This window comes from Tauraco erythrolophus, chromosome 3, assembly GCF_009769465.1.
Source record: "Tauraco erythrolophus isolate bTauEry1 chromosome 3, bTauEry1.pri, whole genome shotgun sequence".
Lineage (NCBI taxonomy): Eukaryota > Metazoa > Chordata > Aves > Musophagiformes > Musophagidae > Tauraco > Tauraco erythrolophus.
Window position 1 is genome coordinate 87564970 of NC_141467.1, and position 15174 is coordinate 87580143.

The 15174-nt window shown below is 41.7% G+C and overlaps 1 protein-coding gene across 4 annotated transcripts in view; it reads right to left on the minus strand.

The window, feature by feature from the left end:
* The window catches only part of CSMD3 (CUB and Sushi multiple domains 3), a 737988-nt gene that overhangs the window by 307181 nt on the left and 415633 nt on the right, over positions 1–15174 (minus strand). For all 4 annotated transcript variants that reach the window (XM_086609528.1, XM_086609527.1, XM_086609526.1 and 1 more), the window contains one exon: positions 4656–4850. In XM_086609528.1, coding sequence (XP_086465654.1) covers positions 4656–4850 — 195 coding nt within the window. The remainder of the gene's footprint in view (positions 1–4655; positions 4851–15174) is intronic.

The following is a 15174-nucleotide window of genomic DNA, read 5'->3' on the forward strand; positions in this document are numbered from 1 at the left end:
TAATATAAAAAAAGCTTTTTCACAGTTGCTCGGACTTGTGTGAGTGAGCATTACTTGCGAACTTATGAAGAGACCTCATCAAGCTATCATTGAAGAAAACACAAGGTGATAAGGACCTGATAAGGTGCTAAGCCTTATTGTATGGAAAAAGAAACTTAAGAAAAAATATAACAGTATAAGAGTTGATTTTCACTAGACTACCACAACCACATAAACATGCGAAGCTCTATTTAGATTTCCAGAATATAATTTAGAACCTGTGAAATGTAAGATGTATATTATTTATTTTCTGCAACTAATATGTTTTCCATGATGGTCAACAAAGCAGCATTTAAAAGATGAAATCATTAGCTAAAACATGCTCTTAAACTGGTGACCACAATCTCAAACAATGAGCAGTCTACAATTTCTTTATTTTCAGGAATTGCTGTTTTACGGAAAATTAAATTTGCAGAATGTATTAGCCATTCAATTCAAACTTTACATTAAAACTCATTTTTCTGTCACAAAATCTTTTTTATCAGACCTATTTATATGTCCTGTATGTAAGGCAAAGAAGAAAACAAGCAGCCTACATTTCAGTGCCTTACACAAGCAGGCAGAAGCAAAATCCATTGCTTCCTCAAAAGGTCACCTATGAAGAAGTAGGTAGCACCTGTTGTGGTCAATGCTAAATCATAAAAGCAGACAGTAAAACTGAATCGTTTACATCGCTCTTTTCCAATACCATCTGTTGTGTGGTATAGACGTGCACTGATGCAACATCAGGTTATCAAGCAATAGTCTAATATCTCATTATATCTCTTCGTTGAGGAGGAGATGGTTTTCAGGAGACTCAAATAAATTATTTACTCTTTTACAGTTATACTTCCACAAAATGTTCTGGCCATACCAATTCCACTCCTGAAGTGAAGGCACTGTATTCTGGAGAGCAGAATATTTTAACACTACTGAGATGTAAAACGTATTAATGAGCAGATTCTAAGCTGCAAACTGCAGTAGAAAGTGTTAGGATTGGGTATCTCTGGGTTGAATGAAGAGATACCAGGATTAAACTAAGAGTCATTTGACACCTTAATCTTCTCTCTTGCACATGACAGAGATATGTGCCAAGAGTAGGATTTCATTTGACTTCGAATTTTATCATAAATTCAAAAAATGTACCTAATTCTACAGTTGAGAAATACATCTATTTTAAACATACCAGTGTCTCAACCTCTTGGATTCCAATATATGTTCCATTTAGAGTCCCAGACCACCTACGGATCAGATTATTGCTTGTATGGACAGACATTTAAAAATATTCATATTAATTTAAGTTTTCAATGTAACATTGAAAATACAACCTTATATTTTATTAGCAGTGTTATAAAGCTCCACGAACCTTATAACAAAGCAAGTGCATTATAGCCTATACTAATCTTGTCTATGGAAACTGACGCACCTTATACGAATGAAACAATAATTTATCACAGAAAGTAAACTGGATGCAAAGTGTATTATAAGGAGTAGAATGTATTAAAATATTCTGCTCTCCAGTACCTCAAGGGGGCCTACAAGAAAGATGGGGAGAGGCTATTCAGGAGGGCCAGTTGTGATAGGACAAGGGGTAATGGTTTTAAAATAGAGGGAGGTAGATTCAGGTTGGATATTAGGAAAAAATTTTTTACCATGAGAGTTGTAGAACACTGGAACAGGTTGCCCAGAGAGGTGGTGGATGCTCCATCCCTGGAGACGTTCAAGGCCCGGTTGGATGAGGCCCTGAGCAACCTGATCTAGTTGGAGATATCCCTGTTCCTTGCAGGGGGGTTGGACTAGATGACCTTTGAAGGTCCCTTCCAGCCCTAACGATTCTATGATTCTATGATTCTATGATTCTATTAAAATCACACAAATTTTGTTAGGAAGTCAGTTACATAGTCAAAACAAGAGCTAAGCTTTTGTTTATAATAAAAAGTAACAAACTATAAATCAGAGATTACATCATCATAGATTAAATCACATATTTAAAAAAAATAATACAAGCAACTGAATTCATTTTTTTTCCCCTTTGGGTGAAGAGATCTTAAAATACAGAAAATTAATGAAGCAAAAGTTGTATTTTTATATCTATTAGTATAAATAAGGAAATACACGTAACACTGTATTTTAGAGGTTGCAATGTATGGAAGTATTTAATTTCTATAAATAGGAAGATCAATTGCTAAGAGAATTTTCCCCAGCCTAGATGTCAATGTGTATAGAAGAAACATAAGCACTGCAACAGATATCTAAAATCTCTCAAATAATTTTAAATACCATAACCAAGGACCTGAAAATAGATCAACATCTTCATCCTAATCTAATATTGTGACAGCAATCACCCCTGAGCACTCAAACGATTTTACCTCATTCATATGTCTGAAGCAGGAAATCAACAGATGTATTTTGAAGAAAACCTTCTACATGCAACTGGGTGAAAATTTTCAAAAAACAAACAAACAACAACAAAAATAACAGACTCTTGAATGCTTACTTAAGAACCTTGAATGACAAGTTGAACAGGAGATTTAAATACTGAAGCTCAACAGTAACCTTCAATACACTAAAATAAGGTTCAATGAAAGCAGAAGTATTTTCTTATTTTCTTCTTCCCTGCTATCTCTTTCTCTTAGGCATTAACAAGGCCAATCACAATACTGATTGGACTGGAATTCGAAAACGCAGAGATGAGTATTATTGGTGTATATTGCTTTAAACAGTTTCCCAAATTGGACAAATATATGCTTTGAAAAATAAACAAACAAACAAACAAACAAACAAAAAACAACCCAGAAACACAAGTGATCCTATCAAGCATAAAAAGTCTTTGGGAAACCAGTCGTGGCAATCTGGTGAAGTTCGCAATGACTGGAAGAGGGGAAACATAGACCCCGTCTTTAAAAAGGGAAAAAAAGAAGACCCAGGGAACTACAGGCCAGTCAGTCTCACCTCTGTGCCCGGCAAGATCATGGAGCAGATCCTCCTGGCGACTATGCTAAGGCACATAGAAAACAAGGAGGTGATTGGTGACAGCCAACATGGCTTCACTAGGGGCAAATCCTGCCTGACTAAATTGGTGGCCTTCTATGAGGAGGTTACAGCATTGATGGATAGGGGAAGAGCCACTGACATCGTCTACCTGGACTTATCCAAAGCATTTGATACTGTCCCACACGAAATCCTTGTCTCTAAACTGGAGAGACATGGTTTTGACAGATGGACCACTGGGTGGATAAGGAATTGGCTGGATGGTCGCACTCAAAGAGTTGTGATCAACGGTTCAATGTCCACGTGGAGGCCTGTGATGAATGGTGTTCTTCAGGGGTCAGTACTGGGGCCAGTGCTATTTAACATCTTTGTTGGAGACATGCACAGTGGGATCGAGTGCACCCTCAGCAAGTTTGCAGATGACACCAAGTTGTGTGGTGTTGTGGACACACTGGAGGGAAGGGATGCCATCCAGAGGGTCCTTGACACGCTGGAGAGGTAGACCTGTGAGAAACTCATGAGGATCAACAAGGTCAGTTGCAAGGTCCTGCACATTGGTCGGGGGAATCCCATGCACAAGTACAGGCTGAGCAGAGAATGGATTGAGAGCAGCCCTGAAGAAAAGGACTTGAGAGTGTTGGTGGGTGAGAAGCTCAACATGAGCTGGCAATGTGCACTGGCAGCCCAGAAAGCCAACTGCATCCTGGGCTGTATCAAAAGAAGTGTGGCCAGCAGGTCAAGGGAAGTGATTCTGCCCCTCTACTCAGCTCTTGTGAGACCCCACTTAGAATACTGCATTCAGCTCTGGAGTCCCCAGCACAAGAAGGATGTGGAGCTGCTGGAATGGGTCCAGAGGAGGGCCACGAAGATGATCCGAGGGCTGAAGCACCTCTGCAATGAAGACAGGCCGTTGGGGCTGTTCAGCCTGGAGAAGATCTTATAGCTGGGGTGATCTTATAAGCAGTCTTCCAGTACCTGAAGAGGGGCCTACAGGAAAGCTGGAGAGGGACTTTTTACAAGGGCGTGTAGTAATAGGACAAGGGGCAATGGATTTAAACTGAAAGACGGGAGATTTAGATTAGATATAAGGAAGAAATTTTTTACATTGAGGGTGATGAGGCACTGGAACAGGTTGCCCAGAGAAGTTGTGGATGCCCCATCCCTGAAAGTGTTCAAGGCCAGGTTAGATGAGGCTTTGGGCAACCTGGTGTAGTGGAGGATTTCTCTGCCCATGGCAGGGGGGTTGGAACTAGACAATCTTCAAGGTCCCTTCCAACCTTAACCATTCTATGATTCTATAAAATTATAGTTCCACTAGTGCTAAATGAGAGCTATCTGAAAGTATGAACAGCATAAACTATTCCGAATCCAGTCCTAATAAGTTTCTCAGATAAATCTTCACTGTTACAGAGTGAAGTGCGAATTTAATCCACATTTTTCTTCTGTCCTTATAACAGTTATGTGAAGAAGTCACTCCTGTAGGCAGGGTCATATTAGAAGCTCATGCTCACTGGACTCTTTTAATAAGGACTAGGCTACACAGGATCTTTGTGCTATTCATTTGCAAACATTTGAACTTCCTTTGGTGACAACTTAAAAGACACTACATAAAATTCTCCTGAATCAGAAAAAAATAGTATACATACCTCCACACTTGGGAATAGGTCCACTCCACATTACTTTTCCATCCATTAGCATGCAAGTAATTGTTTCAGTTCCTTGTGTTTTAATAAATCCTTCCTCACATATAACAGAAATTGAGCTCCCCAGCTGAAAGTTGTCACCAAAACGCCGAGCATTGATTGGTACTCCAGGATCGGGGCACTCGTTATGTCCAAATGCTTTTCAACAAGAAAAAAAAAAAGGAGGGAGGAGGGAACAGTGTGATAACTCTTGCAAGTAAGACGACATTTTTAGGATTTTATTCTACTAGTAAGAACAAACTACTTATATTAGGAAACAACACAAAACAAAAGCTTCAGCAACAGCAGAAAATGTAAACTAGTATAAAAAATTGCTTAAAATATGATAAATTTATACCAGCACGCATCTTAGTTAGGACAGCTAGATGCTGGCAGATTTCAGCGATGGCTGAGTTCTCTTTTCCAACAGCCCATCCTATCCAATGTTACAATGTCCATCAGAAGGGCAGGGCAAGCATCTGTGATATAATAGCTTTAGTCATCTTTTGCATTTTCAATTCACCATCACATCACATCCATTCGAGCCGTAGTGACCTCAGTGTGCCCGATATTGCCACAGTCTATTTTATTTCTATACTGAGAGCTGGGGAACAGCAACAAGAGAGGTGATGTCGGTGAAAGAAAGAAAACCAGAAAGTGACCATATTGCTGTATTTAAAATCAAAGAAATTCCTAGAGTGTGCAAATCTTTCCAAAATTTCACATTCACCTATGCGCAAATTAAAAAATTTCCATTTCTCCATATATATCTAGATACTATAACAAAGATGGTCCATGTCTTTTACTACAGAATAGAGTTTACACTGAGAGAACAAGCAAGCTCATCTTCCTACCAGAAGTGAGCAAAGTCATATTTATAGCAATATCATTACAAGAGATGTATTAATTAGTTATTATATTTTGATGTTTTGTTTATTAAAAATACTGCACATAAATCTTAGATTTCAAAAAATGTTCATTTCCCAGAGAGAACAAATATCCAAAGCACAATATCCATCTTCCTCACGTGAGATGACCACAAATTATATCTTCATAAATGTGTCTACATATGGAGACATCAGAAAGGACTATGCACTAAAAATACAATTTTGCAGTATTTTTCTGTAGTTTTACTAATGTGTCAGCTAGAAAAAACATACTCAAGCTCCCTCATAAAATTTTTAAAAAAGTAATATCTCATTAACTTAGCAGAAAGATTTCTCAGAAGCTGCATTACAGAAGTATTAAGAATCATAATAACAGACCAGAGAAAGCATTCATTTTTTGATATTTTGATTTAGGAAATGCTACATATACTGGGAATGAATATAGTGCTTTCATTGAATAGTTGTCTACAATTTGAGGATAACATTTGAGAAGCCATGGCAGTTTGGTGAAGTTCCCACTGACCGGAAGAGGGGAAACATAGACCCCATCTTTAAAAAGGGAAAAAAAGAAGACCCAGGGAACTACAGGCCAGTCAGCCTCACCTCTGTGCCCGGCAAGATCATGGAGCAGATCCTCCTGGCGACTGTGCTAAGGCACATAGAAAACAAGGAGGTGATTGGTGACAGCCAACATGGCTTCACTAAGGGCAAATCTTGCCTGACTAATTTGGTGGCCTTCTATGAGGAGGTTACAGCATTGATGGATAGGGGAAGAGCCACTGACATCGTCTACCTGGACTTATCCAAAGCATTTGATACTGTCCCACACGAAATCCTTGTCTCTAAACTGGAGAGACATGGTTTTGACAGATGGACCACTGGGTGGATAAGGAATTGGCTGGATGGTCGCACTCAAAGAGTTGTGGTCAACGGTTCAATGTCCACGTGGAGGCCTGTGACGAGTGGTGTTCCTCAGCGGTCAGTACTGGGGCAAGTGCTATTTAACATCTTTGTTGGTGACATGGACAGTGGGATCGAGTGCACCCTCAGCAAGTTTGCAGATGACACCAAGTTGTGTGGTGTTGTGGACACGCTGGAGGGAAGGGATGCCATCCAGAGGGACCTTGACAGGCTGGAGAGGTGGGCCTGTGAGAACCTCATGAGGATCAACAAGGGCAAGTGCGAGGTCCTGCATTTGGGTTGGGGCAATCCCAAGCACAAGTACAGGCTGTGCGGGGAAAGGATTGAGAGCAGCATGGAGGAAAAGGACTTGGGAGTGCTGGTGGATGAGAAGCTCAACATGAGCCGGCAATGTGCGCTTGTAGCCCAGAAAGCCAACTGCATCCTGGGATGTATCAAAAGAAGTGTGGCCAGCAGGTCGAGGGAGGCGATTCTGTCCTCTGCTCTGCTCTTGTGAGACCCCACCTGGAATACTGCATTCAGCTCTGGAGTCCCCAACACAAGAAGGACATGGAGCTGCTGGAGTGGGTCCAGAGGAGGGCCCCAAAGATGATTCGAGGGCTGGAGCTCCTCTGCTATGAAGACAGGTTGAGAGAGTTGGAGCTGTTCAGCCTGGAGAAGAGAAGGCTCCAGGGTGATCTTCTAGCAGTCTTCCAGTACCTGAAGAGGGGCCTACAGGAAAGCTGGAGAGGGACTTTTTACAAGGGCGTGTAGTGATAGGATAAGGGGCAATGGATTTAAACTGAAAGAGGGGAGATTTCGATTAGATACAAGGAAGAAATTTTTTACATTAAGGGTGGTGAGGCACTGGAACAGGTTGCCCAGAGAAGTTGTAGATGCCACATCCCTGGAAGTGTTCAAGGCCAGGCTGGACGGGACTTTGGGCAACCTTGTGTAGTGGACGGTGTCCCTGCCCATGGCAGGGGCGTTGGAACTAGATGGAGGTCCCTTCCAATCCTAACCATTCTATGATTCTATAACATCACAAAACGATGCAGTCACATACTTTTTCATAGAAGCTCCAAAAACTTTTTCAATACTTCATGCACAGTTGTCGCTTTTAGTTACAGGATTGATTGTCTCTTTTTCTGACTAGCTTCAGACAACATAGAGAGAGATTTTCAATATTGTTACCTGTAAATGTAGAAAAATGTTGATAATCTCAGGAACTGAGATTTCTGGCTGCTCCTATGGAAGCAGTTGTACAGTACAGGATTGCGATGGGAGGCAAGAGAGTGAAACACAACCCTTCCCATCAACAGCAGTCACTCTCTTAGCCTAGCCTGGCTACAGTTCCATTACTTGATGAGTAAAATTCAGTCTGCCTAGACTTGTGAAAAGCTACATGGTGGAGCTGTAATATTATACACAACTCTTAAACCGAAAAGATAAAGAACACGGGGTATATCCTTAATATTAATGTTTTACCCATCATCAAGAAATCAAGATATCATGGAAAAGTTCCTTATGCAGTATTACCCGTAAAGAGGAGATCCAGCTTTCCTGGCATTTATACTCATCAACTATCATGATTTTAAGTAGTATTTTAAGTAGTATCTGGAAAAAAGCCAGGCAGCATAATCATAGCACATGATGACAGTGAAGTACTTTACGTTCTGATATTAACTCAGAAGGATGTTAAAACCTTCATATTGCATCAAAAAAATGTGAAGGGGAGAAACTGCAGAGATCTCAAGAGATAGGAAGGCAGGAATGAAAGTAACCATAACTCATCCGGTCTGCTGTGAAAGGTCCTTGGAAATAAAGCCAGAAAGGAGTGGTCCACTGGCATGATTAATTGTTTTGGCAGATTGCCCTACGAAGAGTTTTAGCTGGTAAGTCCAGCAACGGCTTTGCAGTAAATGTAACCCTTGCAGAGAAAAATATCAAATACAAAAAAAGAGTTTAGAGAATATTAAGGAGATATTTCACAAAAAACAATTGTGAAAAGTTTGTAAAAGTTATGCCAACAACTAGTAGTCTATTCGGTGCCATCACATGTAAACTCATACTTGTGTGTAGCACATAACAGTTTGAAGAATTCTATCTTGGGAAGGACTGAGACTGAAAAAGTCTATCACGAGGGACGGCCAGCAAGAATGTGCCACGATGGACATACCCTATCACAGCAATAACAGACTAAAGCAGCCTTTAGATATGAAAGCAGCATCTGGGATTGTCAATGTCTTGGTCTACTGAGCAGAAATCACTTGAGTAATTGGGCTGATATCAGAGGCCCAGAGTTTGACCTTTAGTATGTTCTTATGTAGTTCATGAGGTTGTACGCCTGCCCATGAAGGACCTCCAGGGACACCCGAGACCAAAATCTCTCAGCCGGAGCTGACAGATCCTCCCAATCACTGACAACCCAGCTCCTACCATTAAGGAAAAGGGAGGTAGAGATTCCTGCTCGCGACTTCATAGTCTTCTTAGTATTAAGTCGTTTGTCACAGGCAATAAATATCCACTCCTTCACACAGCTCCAATTGTCGCACAATTGAACAAAGATGTTGATAAAGCGGGAAGCATTCATAAAGGAGTCTCAAATATGATAAAAGGCTCAGACTTTCCCTTACATTGAAGAATTCAATGCATATAGCCTATTAGAGGGAATATTAAGGGATAACTGAGTTTATAAATACCTTCACAGAGACCAGAAATGTCATTAAGGGCTCCTGGGTTTAGGATATACACCGGAAGCAAGGAGCCAGGTGTAAGTGTGCAGTTCTCTAGCAACTTAGACCAATGTAATTTCAGGTTGCTATGTTCCTGTGTTCTGCTGTACCCAGGAAAGCACTCTTCTGTTCCATTCTCCCTTTTGCATCAACAGGGCACAGACAGATACAACTAAACCAATACAAGGATCTGATCAAGCTGAAAATGATGGTCTTTGGAGTTCCTGTTCCTTTGGTTATTGGAACATTCTCTGTACCATCCATTTTCAAGTCACACATATCTGTGGGCTTGTTCTAAAATTCATCTCATTAGAAATCTTTGCCAGACTTGGTGAAGTAACTCAAAGATGAGACATTTGAAATCTTTTTTTTTTTTTTTTACTTCCAACAGAAGTTAAATTTATGTTTTGTTTAACTGGAATGAGAATAATTATCTGAGACCACATATGTTGCTGTAATAAAAGTAAATACGAAATAAAAATAGTTCTGAGAAATACTATTTAAAAATCAGATTCTGTACTAGTAACTGAGTTTTATTCTTCTCCATACTATACCTCAAAAACATTAATGAAGTTATTCACGTTAGTAGCCTACATTCCTTTTAGAGAAGATTGATTATGTTGTACCTTTACTGTGATATAATATTTTTGCTCTTGAAGGGGGCAAAAAGAGACTGATAGCTTTTAAATACATAAGCTGGAGCGCTAGCAGAAAATGGATATTTTTAATTAACTTTGGGTTTACGCATGCCAAGACAGAGTGAAAATTATATTAATTCCTTTTTTATCCTTTCTTGCGGCCTTAAACTATTTATTATGGAAAGATTACTTCTGTAATTCACCAGATTGCAGCTGTCTTTACTGAAGAAAGATTAGACACATTTTCTGGAGTTATTTTTGCTTTTGCAAGTAGATTTTAACTACGGAGTTTAACGAACACACACACACAACTCTAGTCTAGCTAAAATGCACTCCTAAAATAAATAAAAACATAAATGTGTTAAACTACTCGAATATGGAAAACATTTATTTGAAATAATTCTTTTCAAAGTGAGTAGGTTTCATTATACAACTGATAAAAGTTAATATTTCATTGTTGCTTTTTTATAAAAATTAAAATTGTACTATCGGTGGTACTATCAGTGCATACTTTAAGTGACTGTTCATTGAGAGATATCATAATCAGACTACCACATGTCCAAGGAAATAAAGGACCAGAATTTATTCTGATAAGTATATTTATATGGCACTGAAATATTAAACCTGAAGTCTTTATAGTGTTTGACGAATTGCTGTTTTTCCAAATAAAAACTAAGTATAAGGATTATTCTATGATAATCATCTGCAGCTTTTATTTTTACTGTAAATCCTACTTTAACTGACCTATACTTAGTTCAAGTTCAAGTTTTGCAAAATGGGATGACCTGAGAATATCCATTTATATACAGGCCTAATTTCTATCCGAGAAGACTGCCTTAGACTCTTCCGTAATTTCTTTTTTTTTTTCCTCATCACTAGATTTAGGCTTGTCACCATTGAGCACACCACAGTAAAACCTTAAAGAAGTAAGCAGAACTCATTTATAAGTGTTAAAAGGACATGAAAGAAAGAAAGAAAACATAGAGCAAACGTTACAACTTCTACTAAGAAATGCGGATTCTATACCTCATTTTCATTATAACTGATTTTATATTTCCATAGTACTGAATAGCCTCAGAATTTCCAATATTTAGTTATGGTCCTAAGGTACCTAGCTACAGCTCAAATTTTAGTTTACAATGATGACTGGTAGCTATAGAAACCAATAAGAAAACATTTTCTTCACACTTACATTCTACATTTGCGAGAAATGACCTGAGGATGAACCAGCTAAAATAGAGGGCACATATTGTCTGAAATATAAGACAATATCAGAAAAACAATGTTTACACAGTCATTGAGTGGCAGCTTATCTCTTTCCTATTCAGACAGCAATGTTCAAGGTAAGTCTTAAGAAATATTTGTGTGAAAGACTGACAACCTAAACCAAAACAAAACAGATTAAAAAAAAAAAAAAAAAAAGACCAAAAGGTGAACTATGATGCAAGAAAAGTAGAGAGCCACAGGGGAATTTAGTCCATGCAATACTATGAAAATAACATTAATTATTAACATTCCTTATGCCTCTCAATCACCAAGTTCACTTAATGGCGTTTCCTCTTTGGTTTAATGGATCCTTTTTGTTTTATTCAGAGTAAAACATCTGCAATAATAAAGATTCTTTTTTCATAAAGTCAAGCGTGTAACACATTCTTTTGGGAAGCGATGTGGGTATACAGCTCTTTTTCATATCATGCAGTTGAAGATTCACTGTCATGGTTTAGCCCATCCGGCAGCTAAGCTACCATGTGGCCACTCACTCCTCCTCCCAGGTGGGGTGCAGAGGAGAAAAATGTAACAAAATGGGTGAGATTCCACATAAGAACAGGGAAGGATCACCTACCAATCACAGCTCCGGGCAAAACAGACTCCACTTGGGGAAAATCAACTCAATTTGTTACCAATTCATTCAGAGAGGATAATGAGAAACAAAGCCAGATCTTAAAAACACCTTCTCCGCACCCCTCCTTTCTTTCCCGGCTCTACCTCCTCCTCACAGCAGTGCAGGGGGACAGGGAATAGGGGTTGCAGGTCACTTCACCACATGCTGTTTCTGTTGCTCCTTCCTCCTCAGGGGGAAGACTTCTTTGACTCTTCCTCTTCTCCACCATGGAGTTTCTTCTCATGGGAGACAGTTCTCCACAAATTTTTCCAATGTGAATCCTTCCTGCGGAATCCAGTCCTTACCCATCAGACATGATTTCTTACGGTGCAGTCACCCATCCCAGTGTGGGGTCCCTTCTCACAGACTGCAGACGCATGTCTCTTTCACTGTTAATCTCCAGCAGTCTGTGGTCCTTTCCAATGAGAGACAGTCCTCTAGAAACTTCTTTGGGCACAGGCATCTCCGCTCCAGCATGGGGTTCTCCACAAGCTGCAGGTGGATCTCTGCTCCACTGTTCCTCTCATGAGCGTCAGAGGGGCAGCCTGCCACCTCACCTCAGGCTGCAGGGGAATCTCAGCTCAAGCACACCTCCTCCCTCTTCATCTTCACTCACCTTGGTGTCTACATAGCTGTTTCTCTCAGATCCCTGTCATCTTTCTGCTGCAGCTGCACTGGGCGCTACCAGCCCATCAAAACTCGGCAGTCCGGACAGAACAAACTCCGCCCAGCAGGCACCCAGGGAGCAAGGCACTTCAGAGCTCTCCAAGTCTCGTGGCAGCGGCCATTTCCAGTTGAGTGGTGGCAGGCCAGCATGGATAACTGCCTGTGCAGGAGACCAAGGGACCAGAACCCTTCCTCCTCTCTCTCTCTGTCACTCCAGGTCCTGCATGGCCCAGGTTCCTTTGTCCTCTTCTTAAATACATCATTCACAGAGGTGCTGATTGGCTCAGCCCTGGCCAGAGGAAGGTCTGACCAGACTGGTTTTGGAGCCGGGGGGAGCTTCTCACAGCCCCTTACAGGGGGCTATCCCTGTAGCACCTCCCCCGCTACGAAAGCCCTACCACATAAACCCAGCACATTCCCTTACATTCCAAGTAAACCTCTAGAATTATCATACTCTCAGGTGTTAGTGAGAAAGACAGGAATTGGACCAGTTACTCATGACATCAGACTTTTGGGAATATAAAAATATCTATCATCTTTTGCCTATTTTGTCTACCTTTTGGCATGGAAAACTACTCTGCTACCTCTAGCATAAGAAAGAAAAAAAAAAAAAAGAAAAAATCTAAATGTGTGAGGTGGGACAGCTTGGCTGCAGGGTATGGTGATTCCCTCCAACAGCCCCATCCTCTACACACAGCAAGCCTGATACTTCAGGCATTTCCTCTCTCTCCGATTCCCCTCCAGACCCTCAAAAGGAACAACATGGCTAAATCCAGTCCTTCTCACTTCACTGCTGGAGCGGCAAAATTTAGTTTTGCATATGCTCATAGGAAAGTTTCATGCTATATTTTGCAATGTTATTCATGCTGTGGCCTTACATACTGCATCATCATGTCCACCCTAGCTGGGAATATATTCTGTCTGGACTTTGGTGTGAGATAAATGCCAAATAATTTGATAGCATTACAACACAGGCAGTTCTTCATATGTCCTTCAGAAGAAATGTAACGATTTTGCCAGCAGAATGGAAGGTGAATAAGTCCTAATGGTATTCAGTACTGGAGAAGATATTTAATGTCACCTTCAATTATTATGCTACCAGTAAATGTAGTGTCAATTAATAAATGTGGAGCTATGTATGTTTTTGGTCAATTTCAACCTTTTCACCTCCCTCAGCTCAGAAGCAAGAGAAACACACAGAACTCCATGTTAATGGGTGTCAGGGTTCACCCCATCCGGCCGCTACCAGGAGGTCCCTCACTCACTCCTCCCCTCAGTGAGGTGGAGAGGAGAAAAATGTGATAAAAGGACTGATGGTCGAGATAAGAACAGGGAGGGAGCACCCACCGACCATGGTCGGGGCAAAACAGACTCACCTTGGAGACAAATCAATTTAATTTATCAACAGTTACTTGAGAGGATAACAAGAAACAAAGCCCGATCTTAAAAACAACACCTCTCCTCACTCCTCCTTTCCTCCCGGCTCTACCTCCTCCCTCCTCAGTGGCGCAGGGGGACGGGGAATGGGGGCTGCGGGTCAGTTCATCCCATGTTGTTTCAGCCAATCCTTTCCCAAAGGAGGAGGACTCCTCACATTCTTTTCTCTGCTTAACTGGATTCCCTCCTCACGGGACAGTCTGTTGACTTCTCCAAGATGAGTCCTATCTGCAGGATGCAATCCTTACCCATCAGATTGCTCTGGCATGGGCTTTTACCTCAGAGTCACGGCTTCTTAGGGACCGGCATGGGTTTTTCCACAGACTTTAGATACATCTCTACTTCGTCATGAGTCTCATTCTCCACAACCTCCTTTGGGCTCAGCATCTCTGCTCCAGCGTGGGCTTCTCCCTGGGCTGCGGGTGGTCTCTGCTCCACAGTTAGTCTCCACGGGCTGCAGCAGGGGCCGCTGCCTTCTCACCGCGGGGGAATCCCCGCTCCGGCACCTCCTCCAGCTCCGTGTTCACTGACCCGGTGTCTGTGTGGCCGTTTCTCTCAGATCTTAGTCTTCTCCGGAGGCACTCTGCCCAGCGGGCACCCCGGGAGCGGGGCGCTTCCGAGTTCTCCAAACCGCGCTGCTGCTGCCACGGCCATCTCCAGCCGGTGGCGCCGGCCCGGCGCCGGCAGCAGCCTGCCTGGGAGGCGGGGGAGGGGGAAGCAGCCCTCGCCTCCTCTCTCTCTCTCCTCACTGCAGGTCTGAGCCACGTTTCGGGCTCCTTTGTCCCCGTCTTAAATAGGGCATTGGCAGTGGCGCTGATGGCTCGGCCCTGGCCTGAGGGGGATGGGGGGGTCCGACCTGAGCAGAGACCAGTCCGACCGCTGTTGGAGCCGGGGAAGTTACAGGAGTTGAAGCCCCTCACTTGCTGCCAAAACCCTTGCACATAAACCCAGCACAATGGGAAACTCTCTGTGTAATAGATAAACTGACTACAAAAGATGACAGCAGATGCTGGTTTCCCTTCCAGAAGCTACAAATAAGTAGGTACAATTCAGAGCACTTCAGACAGAAGCCCAGCGACTATTTACTGCAGTTGTGCTGAATGGCAGTCTAGAAATTTCTCTCCCCGTGGCTGTTACAGCTGTAAGTTAAAAGTGTACTAATTAGGGTATAATTAACATTAACTCACCTCCAGCCTATTTAAAACCAAACCAGAGCAACTAACAAGAGTATGTAAGTATTCCTTTTAACATTGTAATGGTGTAGCCAGGCACAAAATATAAACATTTTACATAAGCACGTGAGCAATCCGATCACCAAAAAGGCAAAGACTTACAGGT